We start from the raw sequence: 14,496 nt of genomic DNA, 5'->3' as shown, positions 1-14,496 counted from the left end.
ACATTGTTTATTTATTTATTAAATTTATTTTCCGCCCATCTCACTGTCAGGCAACTCTGCGGGGGCTTATAACCTCATGAAACCAAAAAAAACAGAAATAATATAACTGGGGGAAAAAATTAACACTTTAAATCATGGGTCTCCAACCTTGGTCCCTTTAAGACTTGTGGACTTCCAACTCCTGGAGTCCCTCAGCCAGCAAAGCTCTAGGAGTTGATGTCCACAAGTCTTAAAGGGACCAAGGTTGTAGACCCCTGATTTAAATTAACAGAATTTAATTAAGTTAGAAATCGGAACGCAACAGGGTGGGGGTGGGATTTTCTTGTTGTTCCGATCTAGGCTTCACGAAAGTACAAAGCAAACTCCTTGTCCCAACAAAACCCCTTTTTATTAAGCTAATGTGAATTCCTTTCATTCACATCCAGCAAAGTCCCAGCAAACAACAGTCTTTACAGGGTGAATTTAAAACCACAGACCTTATCAGGCTTGGAGAGCTGCCAGACCAATATCTTCTGAATGCAAGGCTGCACAAGAAACTCCTTGGCAAGGAGTCTGAGAGTCACAAACAGATATTCACACTAATGAAATGAATTAATTGTCTCCTGCAAACTCCCTTCCCCTTTCATTCCTCTTTATTCCCTATGGGAGGGGCCATTCACCATCCACCTGTGCCTTTACTCCTGAGTTGGCCCTTGTTCCTTAATTGTTCCCTTCTCCTGGCAGTTCTGTGCATGCGCACCTCTGGAACAGGCTCCAGCTGTTCTTCAGTCCCACTTATCTGCGACTCCAAAGGATAAGTGTCGGATGGTCCTGGCCCCATCTCTGCCTCTGACGCAAAGCACTCATCAGAGCCTTCCCCTGACTCCGGGACTGGACCATGTTCCTTCCCAACCTCCTCACTGTCTGAGGCTGCCATCAGCTCCACTGGCCACTGGCAGGCCACAACACTTGTCCATTAACCACCTGCAGCATAGAACATCAGAGTTGGAAGGGACCTTGGAGGTCTTCTAGTCCAACCCCCTGCACAAGCAGGGGACCCTTTGCTATCTCAAACAAATGCCTGTCCAGTCTCTTCTTGAAAGCCTCTGTCGAGGCCCCAGACCAATCAGCAGACCCAGGCTCTGAGGCTGTTTTTGAAGGCCAGATCTCACCTCGTTGGACACAGTATTCCAGAGGGTGGAAGCCACGCTAGAAAAGGTCCTTCTCTTGTTCTCCACCCTGTGGAATTCCATGACCAAGGACCACGATCCGCAGCTGTGCCTCTTCTGCCAAAACGAGCAGGGCGGGCCAATCCCATTGGGGTGAGAGGGTTCCTCAAGCAGCCTAGACTCATGCCAAACAATAATGCTTTTTTTCTCTTCCCTTCTCACAGTGTCCCTAGAATCCCATGGGCTTTTGCCATGACTGAAGTATGTGGAGTGATCCTCTGCTACATCTGGTTGCTGGTTCTCCTCCTTCACAGGCACAGGTAGAGCTCTGAAACAGTCTGCTACTTCGATACGAAAGACTTTGTGGGGTTTCCTCCTCTCCACCATAATTCCAGAAAAACAGGGAACAGAACCTATGTAATGGCCAAAATTGTGGAAACCTTTTGGGAAAAGTGTATTTTTGAGGTTTGATGGCTAAAAACACCACTTTTGGGGGTGGAGGGGAGTTTCAAGATAATCAGATTCCACTGCTGGAATAGCCTGGGAATAGCCCAGACTTTAACCTAATTGAAAATCAATGGAGCCGATTAAAGAAACTTGTTAGTCAGAAGTAACCCAGCAATAAAACTGGAATAGAAGCAATCCTTCAATCTTGGTTTCCATGATAACAGCTGCAGAACTAAAAGACTTGGTTCACTCCATGGGAAGACATTGTAAGGCCCTCATTGCAACTAAGTATTAACTGATATGGTGATCATTTTTGTATATATCGTTTTTTCTATGGTGATGATTTTTGTATATCTCATTTTTTCCTGTGTGTTTCACTTTTCTTCTTTATATTGTAACTGCTATTCTAATAGCAAATCCTTCATAAAGGTTATTGTGTTATATTCTTGATTAAATTATCTTTCCATTGATATATAATTTTATGGTACTACTCCCCAAAAAAGTGGTGTTATTAGCTAGTTTTAGAAAATAGACTTTTCCCAAAAGGTTTCTACAATTTTGGCCATTGTTGTATTTTACTATTAACTGTCAACGCTAACAATTGTTTCCCACAAAGAAATCATCCAAAGAATGAGCATTCACAGATGCCTTAAGGCAGGGGTTCTTTAAACTTGGCTCTTTTTAAGACTTGTGGACTTCAACTCCCAGAGTTCCTCAGCCAACTGGCTGAGGAACTCTGGGAGTTGAAGTCCACAAATCTTAAAAGAGCCAAGTTTAAAGAACCCCTGCCTTAAGCATCCTCACAAAATTGACCTTGTGGGAGTCCAAACATTATGGATTGCTTGTCGTGCCACTCAAATCCAGGTAATCCTTGACTTACAACCACAACTGAGCCAACATTTCTGTGGCTAAGGGAGAGATTTGTAAAGTGAGTTTTGCCCCATTTTTATGACCTTTCCTTGCCATGTTCGTTAAGTGAATCACTGCAGTTCTTAAGATAGTAAGATGGTTCTTAAGTGAATCTGGCTTCCCCACTGACTTTGCTTATCAGACGGTCACAAAAAGGGAATCGCATGACCCAGGGATACTGCAACCATCATAAATATGAATCAGTTGCCAAGCATCTGAATTTGACGCATCATATGACCATGGGGATGCTGATGCGGTCGTAAGTTAACATTTTCAGCGCTTTTATAGCCATAGCATGTGGATTTATATATCAGTTCACAGTGCTTTACTGCCCTCTCTAAGAGGTTTACAGAGTCAGTTTGTTGACCCCAACAATCTGGGCCCTCATTTAGCGACCTCGGAAGGATGGACGGCTAAGTCAACCTTGAACCTGGTGAGAATTGAACTGCCGAACTGTTGGCAGCTGGCAATCAGCAGAAATAGCCTGCAGTACTGCATTCTAACTACTGTGCCACCACGGCTCCAACAGTCACTAAAGGAATTGTTGTAAGTCGAGGACTACCTGTAGAATTTTATTTTGGTACAAAAGAAATATGGCTTGCTTGTGGCACATGCACATGCGACAGGTTGAAGGCTTAGTAAAGTTACTATGAGTTTTTCAGCCAGAAGGAGCATCCGTATCATTGAAGATTCAAATGCAATTGATGTTGTGGACATTCCAAAATATTGTACTTGGATGGTTAAGAGGGCAAGATATCATTTAGGGTTGGGAGGGGTGTTGTATTGATAGTATGTTTAAGCCCTATAGTAGATGTCTTAAAGGTGGCTCTTACGGTGAGAGCCTTGTATTTCTTGGATGATTGGATGAACTTCACATACAGCTCATCTTAAATTTAGTAAAAAGAAAGTTAAATAGGGATCCACAGTTTTTGGTAACCAAGTCTGATTGCAATCAATTGCCTTTTGCTATGTCTGTATCCTTGCTCTGTGTTTACCTGTGAGATCAAGGATAATCTCTGCTGTTCTTCTAAATTTGGACCTGGACAATGCTAGAGATTTGTTGCTGGGAGCAATCTTGATTAGTTTGTGGAGTCACTGTTTTCTGATTTACATATAATTTGTAGGCTGGGGCTTAACAATTCAAAAATGCAAGCTAAGTGTGTGTAAAGAAAAGGGGAAATACTCAAGATAATTGAGCATATAGGCCAATAGATTGTCATGGTTTTTTTTGTCTCAAGGAACTGGTGAAGTTTCAAAAAGCATAATAGCACTAGCACTTCTTAAACCCATATTCTGCTTCACAGTGCTTTACAGCCGACTCTAAGCAGTTTACAGAGTCAGCCTCTTGCCCCCAACAATCTGGGTCCTCATTTTACCCACCTCAGAAGGATGGAAGGCTGAGCCTAGTGAGATTCGAACTGCCAAATTGCAGTAAGCAGAAGTAGCCTGCGGTACTGCACTCTAACCACTGCGCCACCACAGCTCTTAACAGGGATTTTTCTCATGTTTGTAAATCAAGTAAGAGTCCTTAAACCAAATATTTATTTTCATGGGATCCCCTTGCCACAGCCGAGGGCAGCCGCAGAGTTCTGAGGGAAGATGTGGCTGCTTTAAAGAGCTGCCAGGCAGGGGCTGCATATGTGTGCATTTACAATAGGCCTAGCAGTCAATTCAGAGAAATTGTGCACGTGTTACGACCTAGGCTTCACCAAATCACAAAACAGATTTCTTGTCCTGAAAAAAACCCTTTTTATTTGGCTAATGTGAATTCCTAGCATTCACATCCAGCAAAGTCTCGGCAAAAAGTCTTTCAAGGGTGAATTGCAACAACAGACCTTATTAGTCCTTGGATAATTGCCAGGTTGATAGCTTCCAGGCGCAATGCTGTATATGAAATACTTGGCAAGGAGTCTCTGTGTGGTACAAATGCTGATAAGCAAATCTTCACACTAATAAATGAACTAATTGTCTCCTGCAAACACCACTACCCTTTTGCTCCTATTTATTTCCTATGGGACCCCTTGTGCCTTTGCTCCCGAGTCAACGTCTGTTCCCTTCTCCTGACACCTATGTGCATGTGCACATTGGGAACATGCTCCAGCTGTTGTTCTGCCTCACTTATCTCCAACTCTGACGGTAGCTGATAACTGTCTGACAGCCCCAGCCCCATCTCTGCCTCCAACACAGAGCACTCATCAGAGCTTTCCCCAGACTCCAGGACTGGCCCATGTTCCTCCCCAACCTCCTCACTGTCCGGGTCTGCCACCAGCTCCGTTGGCTGCTGGCGGGCCACAAGAGAACTCAAATCTTGAATCCAAAGATGAGTTGTTAAATATGTTTCTAGAAGAGACTTTTCAGGTCCCTGATACCTCCACACAGCCATTGCATCCTTCACAAAGCAGACTTAGAGGGGATCCCTCCAGAACAACAAGAGATGATGAAGTTGGGGAGAAAAACAGTCATTCCATGAGCTTCGTAATTGTTGAAAGCAGCTCTTGTTCCTAGATCTATCCTTTTGCGACGACTATGCAGCCTGATGGGAACTGTGTTCTTGTTACGTTGTGTAACCATGTTTGTGACCTCACTGTCGGTGCCCGGACAACATTTGCAGTGTTCTGGAAAGGTAAGTCAATGAGTCTCCAAGATCTTGGACAAAGACTTTTGATGTCATCAGCACTTTGAATTTTTTTAGAGATAATATATCAGATTTGAGTTAGCCACAGATTCAGTCCTAGTATCTTGAGGACAGATAATGATGAACTCTTATGTTTACTGGCACAATATGGAAGCTTTTGAGTATCGGCAAAGTATTGTAAAACATGAGAATGATAATTGAAATATTGACAGGTGTATCGTACCTGTATAATGTACGTTTGGGGACTGTAAACTCTTTAAAATGGGACATACCAGTAAAGTATAAAACTTGTTTATGCAAACAGGAGGGCAATTGAAAGTATGGAAATCTAGGTTAACTGTCATTATATCTTATGCCAATACCTGAATCCCAAATTCAAGTAGTCCTCGACTTACGACTGCACTTGAGCCCAAAATTTCTGTTGCTACGTGAGATAGCTGTTAAGTGAGTTTTGCCCCATTTTATGAACTTCCTTGCCACCGTTGATAAGTGAATCACTGCAGCTGTTAAGTGAGGAACACGGATGTTAACCAAGTCTTAGCTTCCCTATAGACTTTGCTTGTCAGAAGGTCACCAAAGATGATCACGTGACACACACATCCCTCTGGGATACTGCAGCCGTCATAAATATGAGTCAGTTGCCAAGCATCTGAATTTTGATCATGGTTGTGTGAAAAACAGTCACAAGCAGGGGTGAAATGCTACTGGTTCGCACCGGTTTGGGCGAACCGGTAGTAATAAAAGCTACTGGTTTGTCCAAACCGGCAGTTAAAAAAAGCTACCAGTTCATCCGAACCATTATTTCTGACAATCCCCTGTGCCACGCAATTTATATTCACTAGGTAAAGGTAAAGGTAAAGGTTCTCCTTGCACATACGTGCTAGTTGTTGCTGACTCTAGGGGGCGGTGCTCATCTCTGTTTCAAAGCCAAAGAGCCAGCGCTGTCTGAAGACGTCTCCATGGTCATGTGACCGGCATGACTCAAAGCCAAAGGCGCATGGAACGCTGTTACCTTCCCACCAAAGGTGGTCCCTATTTTTTCTACTTGCATTTTTATGTGCTTTCGAAACTGCTAGGTTGGCAGAAGCTGGGACAAGTAACAGTAGCTCACCCCGCTACACGGCAGCACTAGGGATTCAAACCGCTGAGCTGCCGATCTTTCGATCAACAAGCTCAACCTCCTAGCCCCTGAGCCACCTGCTTTCTAGTGAATCTAAATCATGCGGCATAGCTGTTCCCTTCCTCACTGTTCTACTTACCTTGTCAAGCCTCCTTTTTCCACGCACAGCGTGCGTTTGGCGTGCAATTGCATAGGCAGCAAACCAGTGGCCAACCGCGGAGGATTTCACCACTGGTCACAAGTCACTTCTTTCAGTGTCGTCGTATCTTTGACCGGTCACTAAATGAACTGCTGTAAGTCGAGGACTACCTGTACATAAAGTATAGTTTAGCATGATAGAGCGTTCATTCAGGAACCCAAGTCTGCAAATTATTTTTAAGAGGTAAATGCTTGGTTGCATGCATCCCCTGTGGAAGAGAAGCCAATGCAAGATACCATATTTACTTTATGGGGGGGGGAGGCAATTGCAGCCTTTATCTAAAGTCTCACGTGTTCTCGATGTGTTCCTTTTCAATGTTGTGCATGCTTCTAATTCTAGTTATATGGCAATGTGTGGGCAAAACTTCAGCGAGCCTTTGCTATTTGGAGTGGATTTGGCATGACGTTAACAGGAGTACACACCTGTGGAGACTATATGTTCAGTGGCCATACTGTTGTCCTGACTATGCTGAATTTTTTTGTTACTGAATGTAAGTAGAGAATTGGGGGTGGGGGGGGGGTGGGGGAAACAAAACTGGAACAAAATTATTATCCATCTAGCTTGCCACAACTTCCGTTCTTCCTTTCTGGTGTGTGGTGCAACATTCCTTGCTCAGCAGATCTTGCAGAGACACTTGCTCAATTTCAACTCCCGACGAGAAGTCCTGTCGGATGGAGCTGTTGGGAGTTGTAGCTTGGCAGCTTCTGGAGCCCACCCGTCTTGGCCGCCTAATTGTGAAATAAACTTTTCAGTCCATGGGGCAGAGAAAAAAGAGGTTTCAGTTGGAGAAACCAGAAAAATCTAGTAGAGGCCATTAGTATTCGTGGTTGACCAATCAACACCCCCCCCCCCGCGCGTTTGGGATGAACTTAATTGCAGAAGAACTATCGATTAGATTAGCTTTATGGATTAGTCCAGGGGTCTCCAACCTTGGTCCCTTTAAGACTTGTGGACTTCAACTCCCAGAGTTCCTCAGCCAGCTTTGCTGGCTGAGGGACTCTGGGAGTTGAAGTCCACAAGTCTTAAAGGGACCAAGGTTGGAGACCCCTGGATTAGTCTATAGGCCAGTGATGGTGAACCTTTTAGACACCAAGTGCCCAAACTGTGTGCGTGCATGCCCAAACTGAAAGGTGTGTGAGCGCGCATGAATGTACACACATGCCATGTGCGCTCTGCACGGGCGTGCGCAGGTGCGAACATGCACCCGCTCATCAGAGGTGGGTTTCAGCAAGTTCTGACCAGGTCTGGAGAACCGGTAGTGGAAAATTAGTGGTCCTTGAGTGGAACCGGTACTGGTCCTTGAGTGGCTCAGACTGCTAAGACAGTCTGTTATTAACAGCAGCTGCTTGCAATTACTGCAGGTTCAAGTCCCACCAGGTCCAAGGTTGACTCAGCCTTCCATCCTTTATAAGGTAGGTAAAATGAGGACCCAGATTGTTGGGGGCAATAAGTTGACTTTGTATATAATATACAAATGGATGAAGACTATTGCTTGACATAGTGTAAGCCGCCCTGAGTCTTCGGAGAAGGGCGGGATATAAATACAAATAAAAAAAAAATAGAGTAGTTCGGAGAACCGGTAGCAAAAATTCTAACTGGCCCTGCCACCATCTATTCTCTGCCTCCTGAGTCCCAGCTGATTGGGAGGAAATGGGGATTTTGCAGTAACCTTCCCCTGGAGTGGGGTGGGAATGGAGATTTTACAGTATCCTTTCACTGCCACGCCTACCAAGCCAAGCCACGCCCACCAAGCCATGCCACACCCACAGAACCAGTAGTAAAAAAATTTGAAACCCACCACTGCCACTCATGTGCGGAGATGCACATGGGTTTGCGTGTGCACATGCTGGCCGGTGGGAGGTGGGGCATCCCAACACCGGCAGCGCAGCAAGAGGTAAGATCTTTTTCTTTCGTGAACTTCTGTTTCGTCATTTGCTCACGAAAGAAACGCCACGGAGATCTGACCTGGGGCGACGGCGCGCGTGCCAACAGAGAGGGCTCTGCGTGCCACCTCTGGCACGTGTGTCATATGTTCGTCATCATGGCTATAAAGATAAAGGTTCCCCTCGCACATATGTGCTAGTTGTTCCCGACTCTAGGGAGGCGGTGCTCATCTCCGTTTCAAAGCCGAAGAGTCAGCGCTGTCCGAAGACGTCTCCGTGGTCATGTGGCCGGCGTGACTCAACGCCAAAGGCGCACGGAACGCTCTTACCTTCTCACCAAAGGTGGTCCCTATTTTTTCTACTTGCATTTTTTACGTGTTTTCAAAACTGCTAGGTTGGCAGAACCTGGGACTAGTAACGGGAGCTCACCCCGTTACACAGCAGCACTAGGGATTCGAACCGCCGAGCTGCCGACCTTTCAATCGACAAGCTCAGCTGTCTTAGCCCCTGAGCCACTGTATCCCTTGTCATCATGGCTACAGGCCATATCAAAATACAAGGTTCAAACGTGCATTACCGATAACATCCCGTACAAACAATTTAAAATAAGAATAGGGTAAAATACAATAATTATGGGATAAAATGCAATAATTTAATACATAAATATGTAAAATAGAACAAAATAACATAAAATCTGTGTCACCCCTACAATCTACCCTAATCAGGCCAAACATGCTGATGTCAGTCGGACCATTTTAGTCAGAAACTCTGCTGTATTAAATTTTTTTTCAGTCTGGCCACCCATGAGTTGTGTTGTTTTAATATGGACCTCCCACTGGGCCAGAACTATTAAATGCTGCCAGGGTGGATAAAAATCAGTGATTTTTTTAAAAATTAAATTTAAAAAAATTTAAAAAATATTTAAATCGGATTTTTTTTATTTAAATCGGGTTTTTTTTATTTTTATCAAATTTATTTTAATAAGATGGTTTTGGAGTAAAAAAATGTATCTAAAGATAGTTTTCTATTTAAGATACATTAATAATTTAGTCAGCATGAAACGGAGCTTAGTTATGCAGCATGTGGCTGCTTATTCTGCAATATTTACATTTTTGGTAAACTCATTCAATGAATCCAAGCTCTGCAAGCTGAGAGCACATGCACTGCATTGATGCATTCACACAATTTCACAGTAGCCACGAGATAAATCACAAAACAAAGTTCAGGAATATTCCTCTATCCCATTGTTTTGCAAATCTATGTACATTACAAACTATGATTGTTTGAAGAGGAAATGCATCTCTACCACCAGGCTCTTAAGTGTGAGGAGGAAGGGCAAGCAGTAAAAATGAAAGTGAAACCTTCTAAGCAGCTTATAAATACAATATTAAAGAGCACCAGTCATTTCAGATCCATCATGGCAGTACTTGTTAGTGGGCATCCACTCACCTGCTGCCTGCCATGTGCATCACCTTGCTGTGTCATTGCCGCATCACCAGCCGTCCCATTAAAGTGACTGGGACTATGGGTGAGTCAACAGCGGGTCAGAGGAGGAGCCACTGCAGGACACAGATGACAGCTTGCTCTTTAAAAATTACGATTTAAATCGAGTTGATTTAAATCTAAGCCTTTTTACTAGTGATTTAAATGCTGCATGTTCCCGTAATGTGTGTCATTTTGTTTTAGAAATACAAATGAAAAGGATTTATTTATAATTTTGAAACATTTTCCTGACCCCAGCATTTGTGATCCACGTACTAATTCTGTGTTTAACCAGTCCCTTGCTTATAAGACATTTAATACAAGCATCATTGCAAAGGAGTTACGCCTGTGTAGAGTTAACTACTTTTGATGTTCTGGAAATTAAATTATAAACTACAGGCAAGCAAGATTTCCAGTCCTCAGACTTACAGTCTAAAGGGCAAAAAGAGAGAATGGAAGATAAATATAGTGCAGACATAGTTATTTTCAGGAGACAAGTTATTGCAAGGCCAGAGTCCATGACTGTTGAGCAGCATATTATTATTATTAGGCACTTCAAACCACTGGGGTCTGTGTTGCTCTTCCCCTTGCTGTTATTCCTGCTAAGAGAACAAGTTCCAATAATTTTTTTTTTAAAAAAAATCTTTTATGACAGCAACTGTTCTTGTCTTCCAGAGCAATTTCTGGTGCTTACCCCAAGCCTTCCTGCTTGCTTCTAGTTCACTGTCTTGTCCAGAACATGTTTAGAATGCAATTTATGAAAAATTCCCAAGTTACAGATGGTTGACTGCTGTGTTCCTTTGTAGATACCCCAAGAAGCTGGAACTTTTTGCACACGTTGTCTTGGGTGCTGAATCTGTTCGGGATCTTCTTCATTTTGGCTGCTCACGAACACTACTCCATCGATGTCTTCATTGCCTTCTACATCACTACGAGACTCTTTCTGTACTATCACACACTGGCAAACACAAGAGCCTATCAGCAAAGCCGGAGAGCCAGGATCTGGTTTCCCATGTTCTCCTTTTTTGAATGCAATGTCAACGGTACAGTCCCAAATGAATATTGCTGGCCCTTTTCAAAGCCAACCATATTGAAAAGGTTAATCGGCTAAAAAACACCTAGCTTAAGTCACATCTTATGAAGTACCTGCAACTAACCTTCTTCAAGAAACGCTAGGCAGGAAGGCTTGTTTTCACCCACAGCTTCTCCTCTGGCCTTGTTCATCCTCTCCTAGCTTACAAGGTTCAGAGGAGACACATTGCCATTTTTTAAAACAACAACAACAACAACAACAATGTTCAGGCAAAGTTGTTAAGCTGTAACCAAGTTCTGCATGGATGTGGTGAGGTGAAACGGCCAATTTAGCAAATCTTATAGCTTTCTTATTGGGAGGATCTTAAATTGATCTTGGCTGCAGGAATAACTTCAGATCCAGGTACTACCTGAGCGGCTTTGGGGCCTGTTTGCACATCATGGGTAACCATAAATAGCTGAGTATTGACTTTCTGGTTTGCACCCTTGTAGATGGCCCTTGACTTTGGGGTTGATTCTGCTCATGACTTATTAAGCCATTTTGAATGGTAGACACACGTTCGAAGGCAAGACTTAGAGTCCAGATGGAACTAATAGTAACAGTCTAAGAGCCGCTTACGTCCTGCAGTTGAACAGTATGTTTCAACATGAAAAAATGGTGAACAAGCGAGCGATGGAACGGCCTTGGTCAGATTGCTTGTGGAAAGCAATAATGCGTGCAAGTATGGCTCTGGTAGGGTGCATTTGTGCTTAACTATGTAATGCTTAAATGTGATGTGCACGCACGTATGTCGTACCTTGAACAAATATTAATACTGACAAAAAAGGTCAGAGTCGTTCAGTAATTGGCTCTCAATATTTATTTTATCAAATAAATGAGTTGGGGAACATTCACCCAGGGACATAAGTTTTCCAAAGCCTCCAGTATGAAAAATATACTGTGTATTAATAAAAGGGGCAAACTTAGCATTTCTGGTGAACGATGCTAAAACTCTGAACAGGCTTAACTGACTTTTGATAAACGAATTAATGCCGTTGTGTCCTCCAGAGGTCCCGAGTGTTTACATTTCATTAAACCGGTAAGAAATACATGAGAAATGAGGTTGATTGAGATTTTGTGCCACAACTCTTTCAAGTGCAGTATTAAACACTTATTTAAATCAGTGCATGCTTTTTACACATTGACGTTTAGGGTAGTAATCCTGTTAAATTAGGAGACAAGCTAATAAGTTGAATAAAGGCATGGGGGCATCTAATTGGAGTTTTGCTTGAAGCACATGGGTGATGCACTGAACTCTGGTTTGGGATAGATGCCCATTTCCTTCCCCTTCACTGGTAGTCTTCAAAAATATTCAACGCTGAAAAAGTTGAAATTTAATTAGCTATTTGAGAAACTTCTGAGATGCTTCTTGGTGGAGGTTAAGCGATGGAAGTTTGGTGGTTTCAGTCACTGTCACTTTTTTTGATGAATGGACCGATGGCCGAAAGTAAGAAAACAAGCAAAACACTTGGCACTTGGAGCTCCTGGCAACCCTCCTTATTTTTTCTCTCTCTCTCTGAAACCTACCTTTCACAAAAGTTATTCAGATTTGTTCTTGATCTTTTAAACCATCCACTCAGTTTAAAGCTGAGAGTCCCAATAGCCTAAAAATGGGGATATTTTTTTTTTGGTATTATCTGGTTATTTTAAATCTGGAATGCAAGGTTTGTCTTTTCCGTTGTACAAATTAATATGTCACTGTTTGAAGTTGTCTGCAGCTGGATGTCCATATAGGTTATTTGTAATCCGTTTTTAATTTAGATTTTTAAACTTGACAGTTTTGAAAGTTGTGGTCAAGTCAGTTATATAGTCTTAGTAACTTCATAGAGGGCAGTGAATTTCACTGACCCAAAATAGTCCATCTGTTCTTTTGGTTTTGAATACTTTTTCAACTAACCAAAACTGAATTTTCTGGTGGAGTTCAGATGACTCAACATAGCCTAGTTGCAATCTTTACCCAGTGCTTCCTCCTGATAGCTAAATTAGTCCAGTTTCACAAACAGAGAACTTTTTCCAGAGTTGTAAATTGGCAGGTAAGAGACAGCAAATGCATTTTTGATTTTGTGCTCTGAGAGATTAATTTCAGAGATTAATATTGGTAGGCATAAAAATGCAGGGGTTCACTTCAAATTTCAAGAAATCTTATCAAAAAAATATACTGAAATAATGTTAAGAGCACCTAAAAGATTATTAATCTATACCTTAGAAGTATTTTCACCCCAGAACATTGTAAATATTTCTAGCAATATTTAATATTGCCCCACTAATACAGTATTCATGTAAAGGTCTTCTTTGGTGTCATTTCAAGATGAAGTGAAACCAAATCCTTGAAGAGAATAGATTGCTTTCTTTTTCACAAATTCCAGAATGTTCCAGAGAATGCTTGAAACCAGATTCTTTCTATAAAACGATTTTCATGCACATTGGTCTTTAATTTGCATAAATCCATTGCATAAAGGAATTAGGCAGGGAGGTCATCTCCCAATATATTGAAATATAGCATGAGGTGTTGTTTTTTAAATTTAGAAATACGAAGCAGTTGTTTCTATCAGCTGAAGTGGCAGGTGTCTACGGTTGCAGCCCATGGGGTGAACAATAAAATGGGATAGTTTGTTGCATTTTGAAGGCAACGATATTTCACCTCTGGTTTGGCCTGTCAGGAAAAATTAAAATGATTTTTTTCTTCGCCCTGTTCGCAGCGACGTGACTTTCAGTGTTTACCTCATCTTTCCTCAATAGCAAACATACAAAATGAGTCTTCTTCGAAGCACGCGTTTTGTCGGCTGCTTAAAACAAATCTCAGTAAAATGCAACTGGGAATGCCAGATAGAAGCAGCCAGTCCCTCAGTTTACAGATGCCCTTGTTGAGGGAGCAGGGCTTTGTCCGTCAAAAGTATTCTCAAGTTTACAGGCCCAGGTCTGCAGTATTATATGGCTGGTGTGCCTGGAAACGAGGCAACAGAAGCGTTGATTTGGGAGCACAACGTACAGGAGCAAAACTGAATGACCCTCTGTAGAAGGAGTTTTGATGACCCTTCTCTAGCTGGGCAGGGCCATTTCAATCTTCATCAGCACCTTCCTTGATGGGACACTTTCCCATTGAGAGAAAACCGTACAGAGCAGGGGTCTCCCAACTTTAAGACTTGTGGACTTCAACTCCCAGAATTCGACTCTGGGAGTTGAAGCCCACAAGTCTTAAAACTGCCAAGGTTGGAGACCCCTGGTACAGAGAATCCGGCCTCTTCAAGTCTTAACTAATTTGTTGCTCCTAACCTGACCAACGGGCAACTTTGAGATAATTTCTCATTTTCCTTATAATTGTATATGCACTTTGGATTCTTACTAAAAAAAAATCAGCCGTTCTAGGAATTCGTAGCATATTATAGTCTGGAAACATCTCGTCTTAAAATTAATCCCACCTTGGTTCATTTTTGAGGTTGTGTTTCAAACTTATTTCCTCAAGTTGTTCCAAATTTTAACACATTTGGATTTCTCCTGTTTGAAACATCAGATTTGATTGTTAACTTAAGAGGAACAATATTTGTGACGTTGCCATTGGTTTCTTTTAATTTTTCAAGCAGGAGTCTATTTGCCTTTTTGT

The 14,496-nt window shown here is 42.4% G+C and overlaps 1 protein-coding gene across 3 annotated transcripts in view; it reads left to right on the top strand.

The window, feature by feature from the left end:
• SAMD8 (sterile alpha motif domain containing 8) overlaps window positions 1–14,227 on the top strand; it is a 41,896-nt gene extending 27,669 nt beyond the window's left edge. For all 3 annotated transcript variants that reach the window (XM_058188387.1, XM_058188388.1, XM_058188386.1), the window contains 4 exons: window positions 1,373–1,468; window positions 5,010–5,127; window positions 6,798–6,948; window positions 10,630–14,227. In XM_058188387.1, the coding sequence (XP_058044370.1) occupies window positions 1,373–1,468; window positions 5,010–5,127; window positions 6,798–6,948; window positions 10,630–10,934 (670 nt within the window). In that variant the 3' untranslated portion in view covers window positions 10,935–14,227. The remainder of the gene's footprint in view (window positions 1–1,372; window positions 1,469–5,009; window positions 5,128–6,797; window positions 6,949–10,629) is intronic.
• The last annotated feature ends 269 nt before the right edge of the window (window positions 14,228–14,496 follow it).

The sequence above is a fragment of the Ahaetulla prasina genome, chromosome 6, assembly GCF_028640845.1.
Source record: "Ahaetulla prasina isolate Xishuangbanna chromosome 6, ASM2864084v1, whole genome shotgun sequence".
In the NCBI taxonomy this organism is placed as follows: Eukaryota; Metazoa; Chordata; class Lepidosauria; order Squamata; family Colubridae; genus Ahaetulla; species Ahaetulla prasina.
The sequence above is the reverse complement of the archived record's forward strand: the minus strand, read 5'-3'. Positions and strand labels throughout refer to the sequence as shown.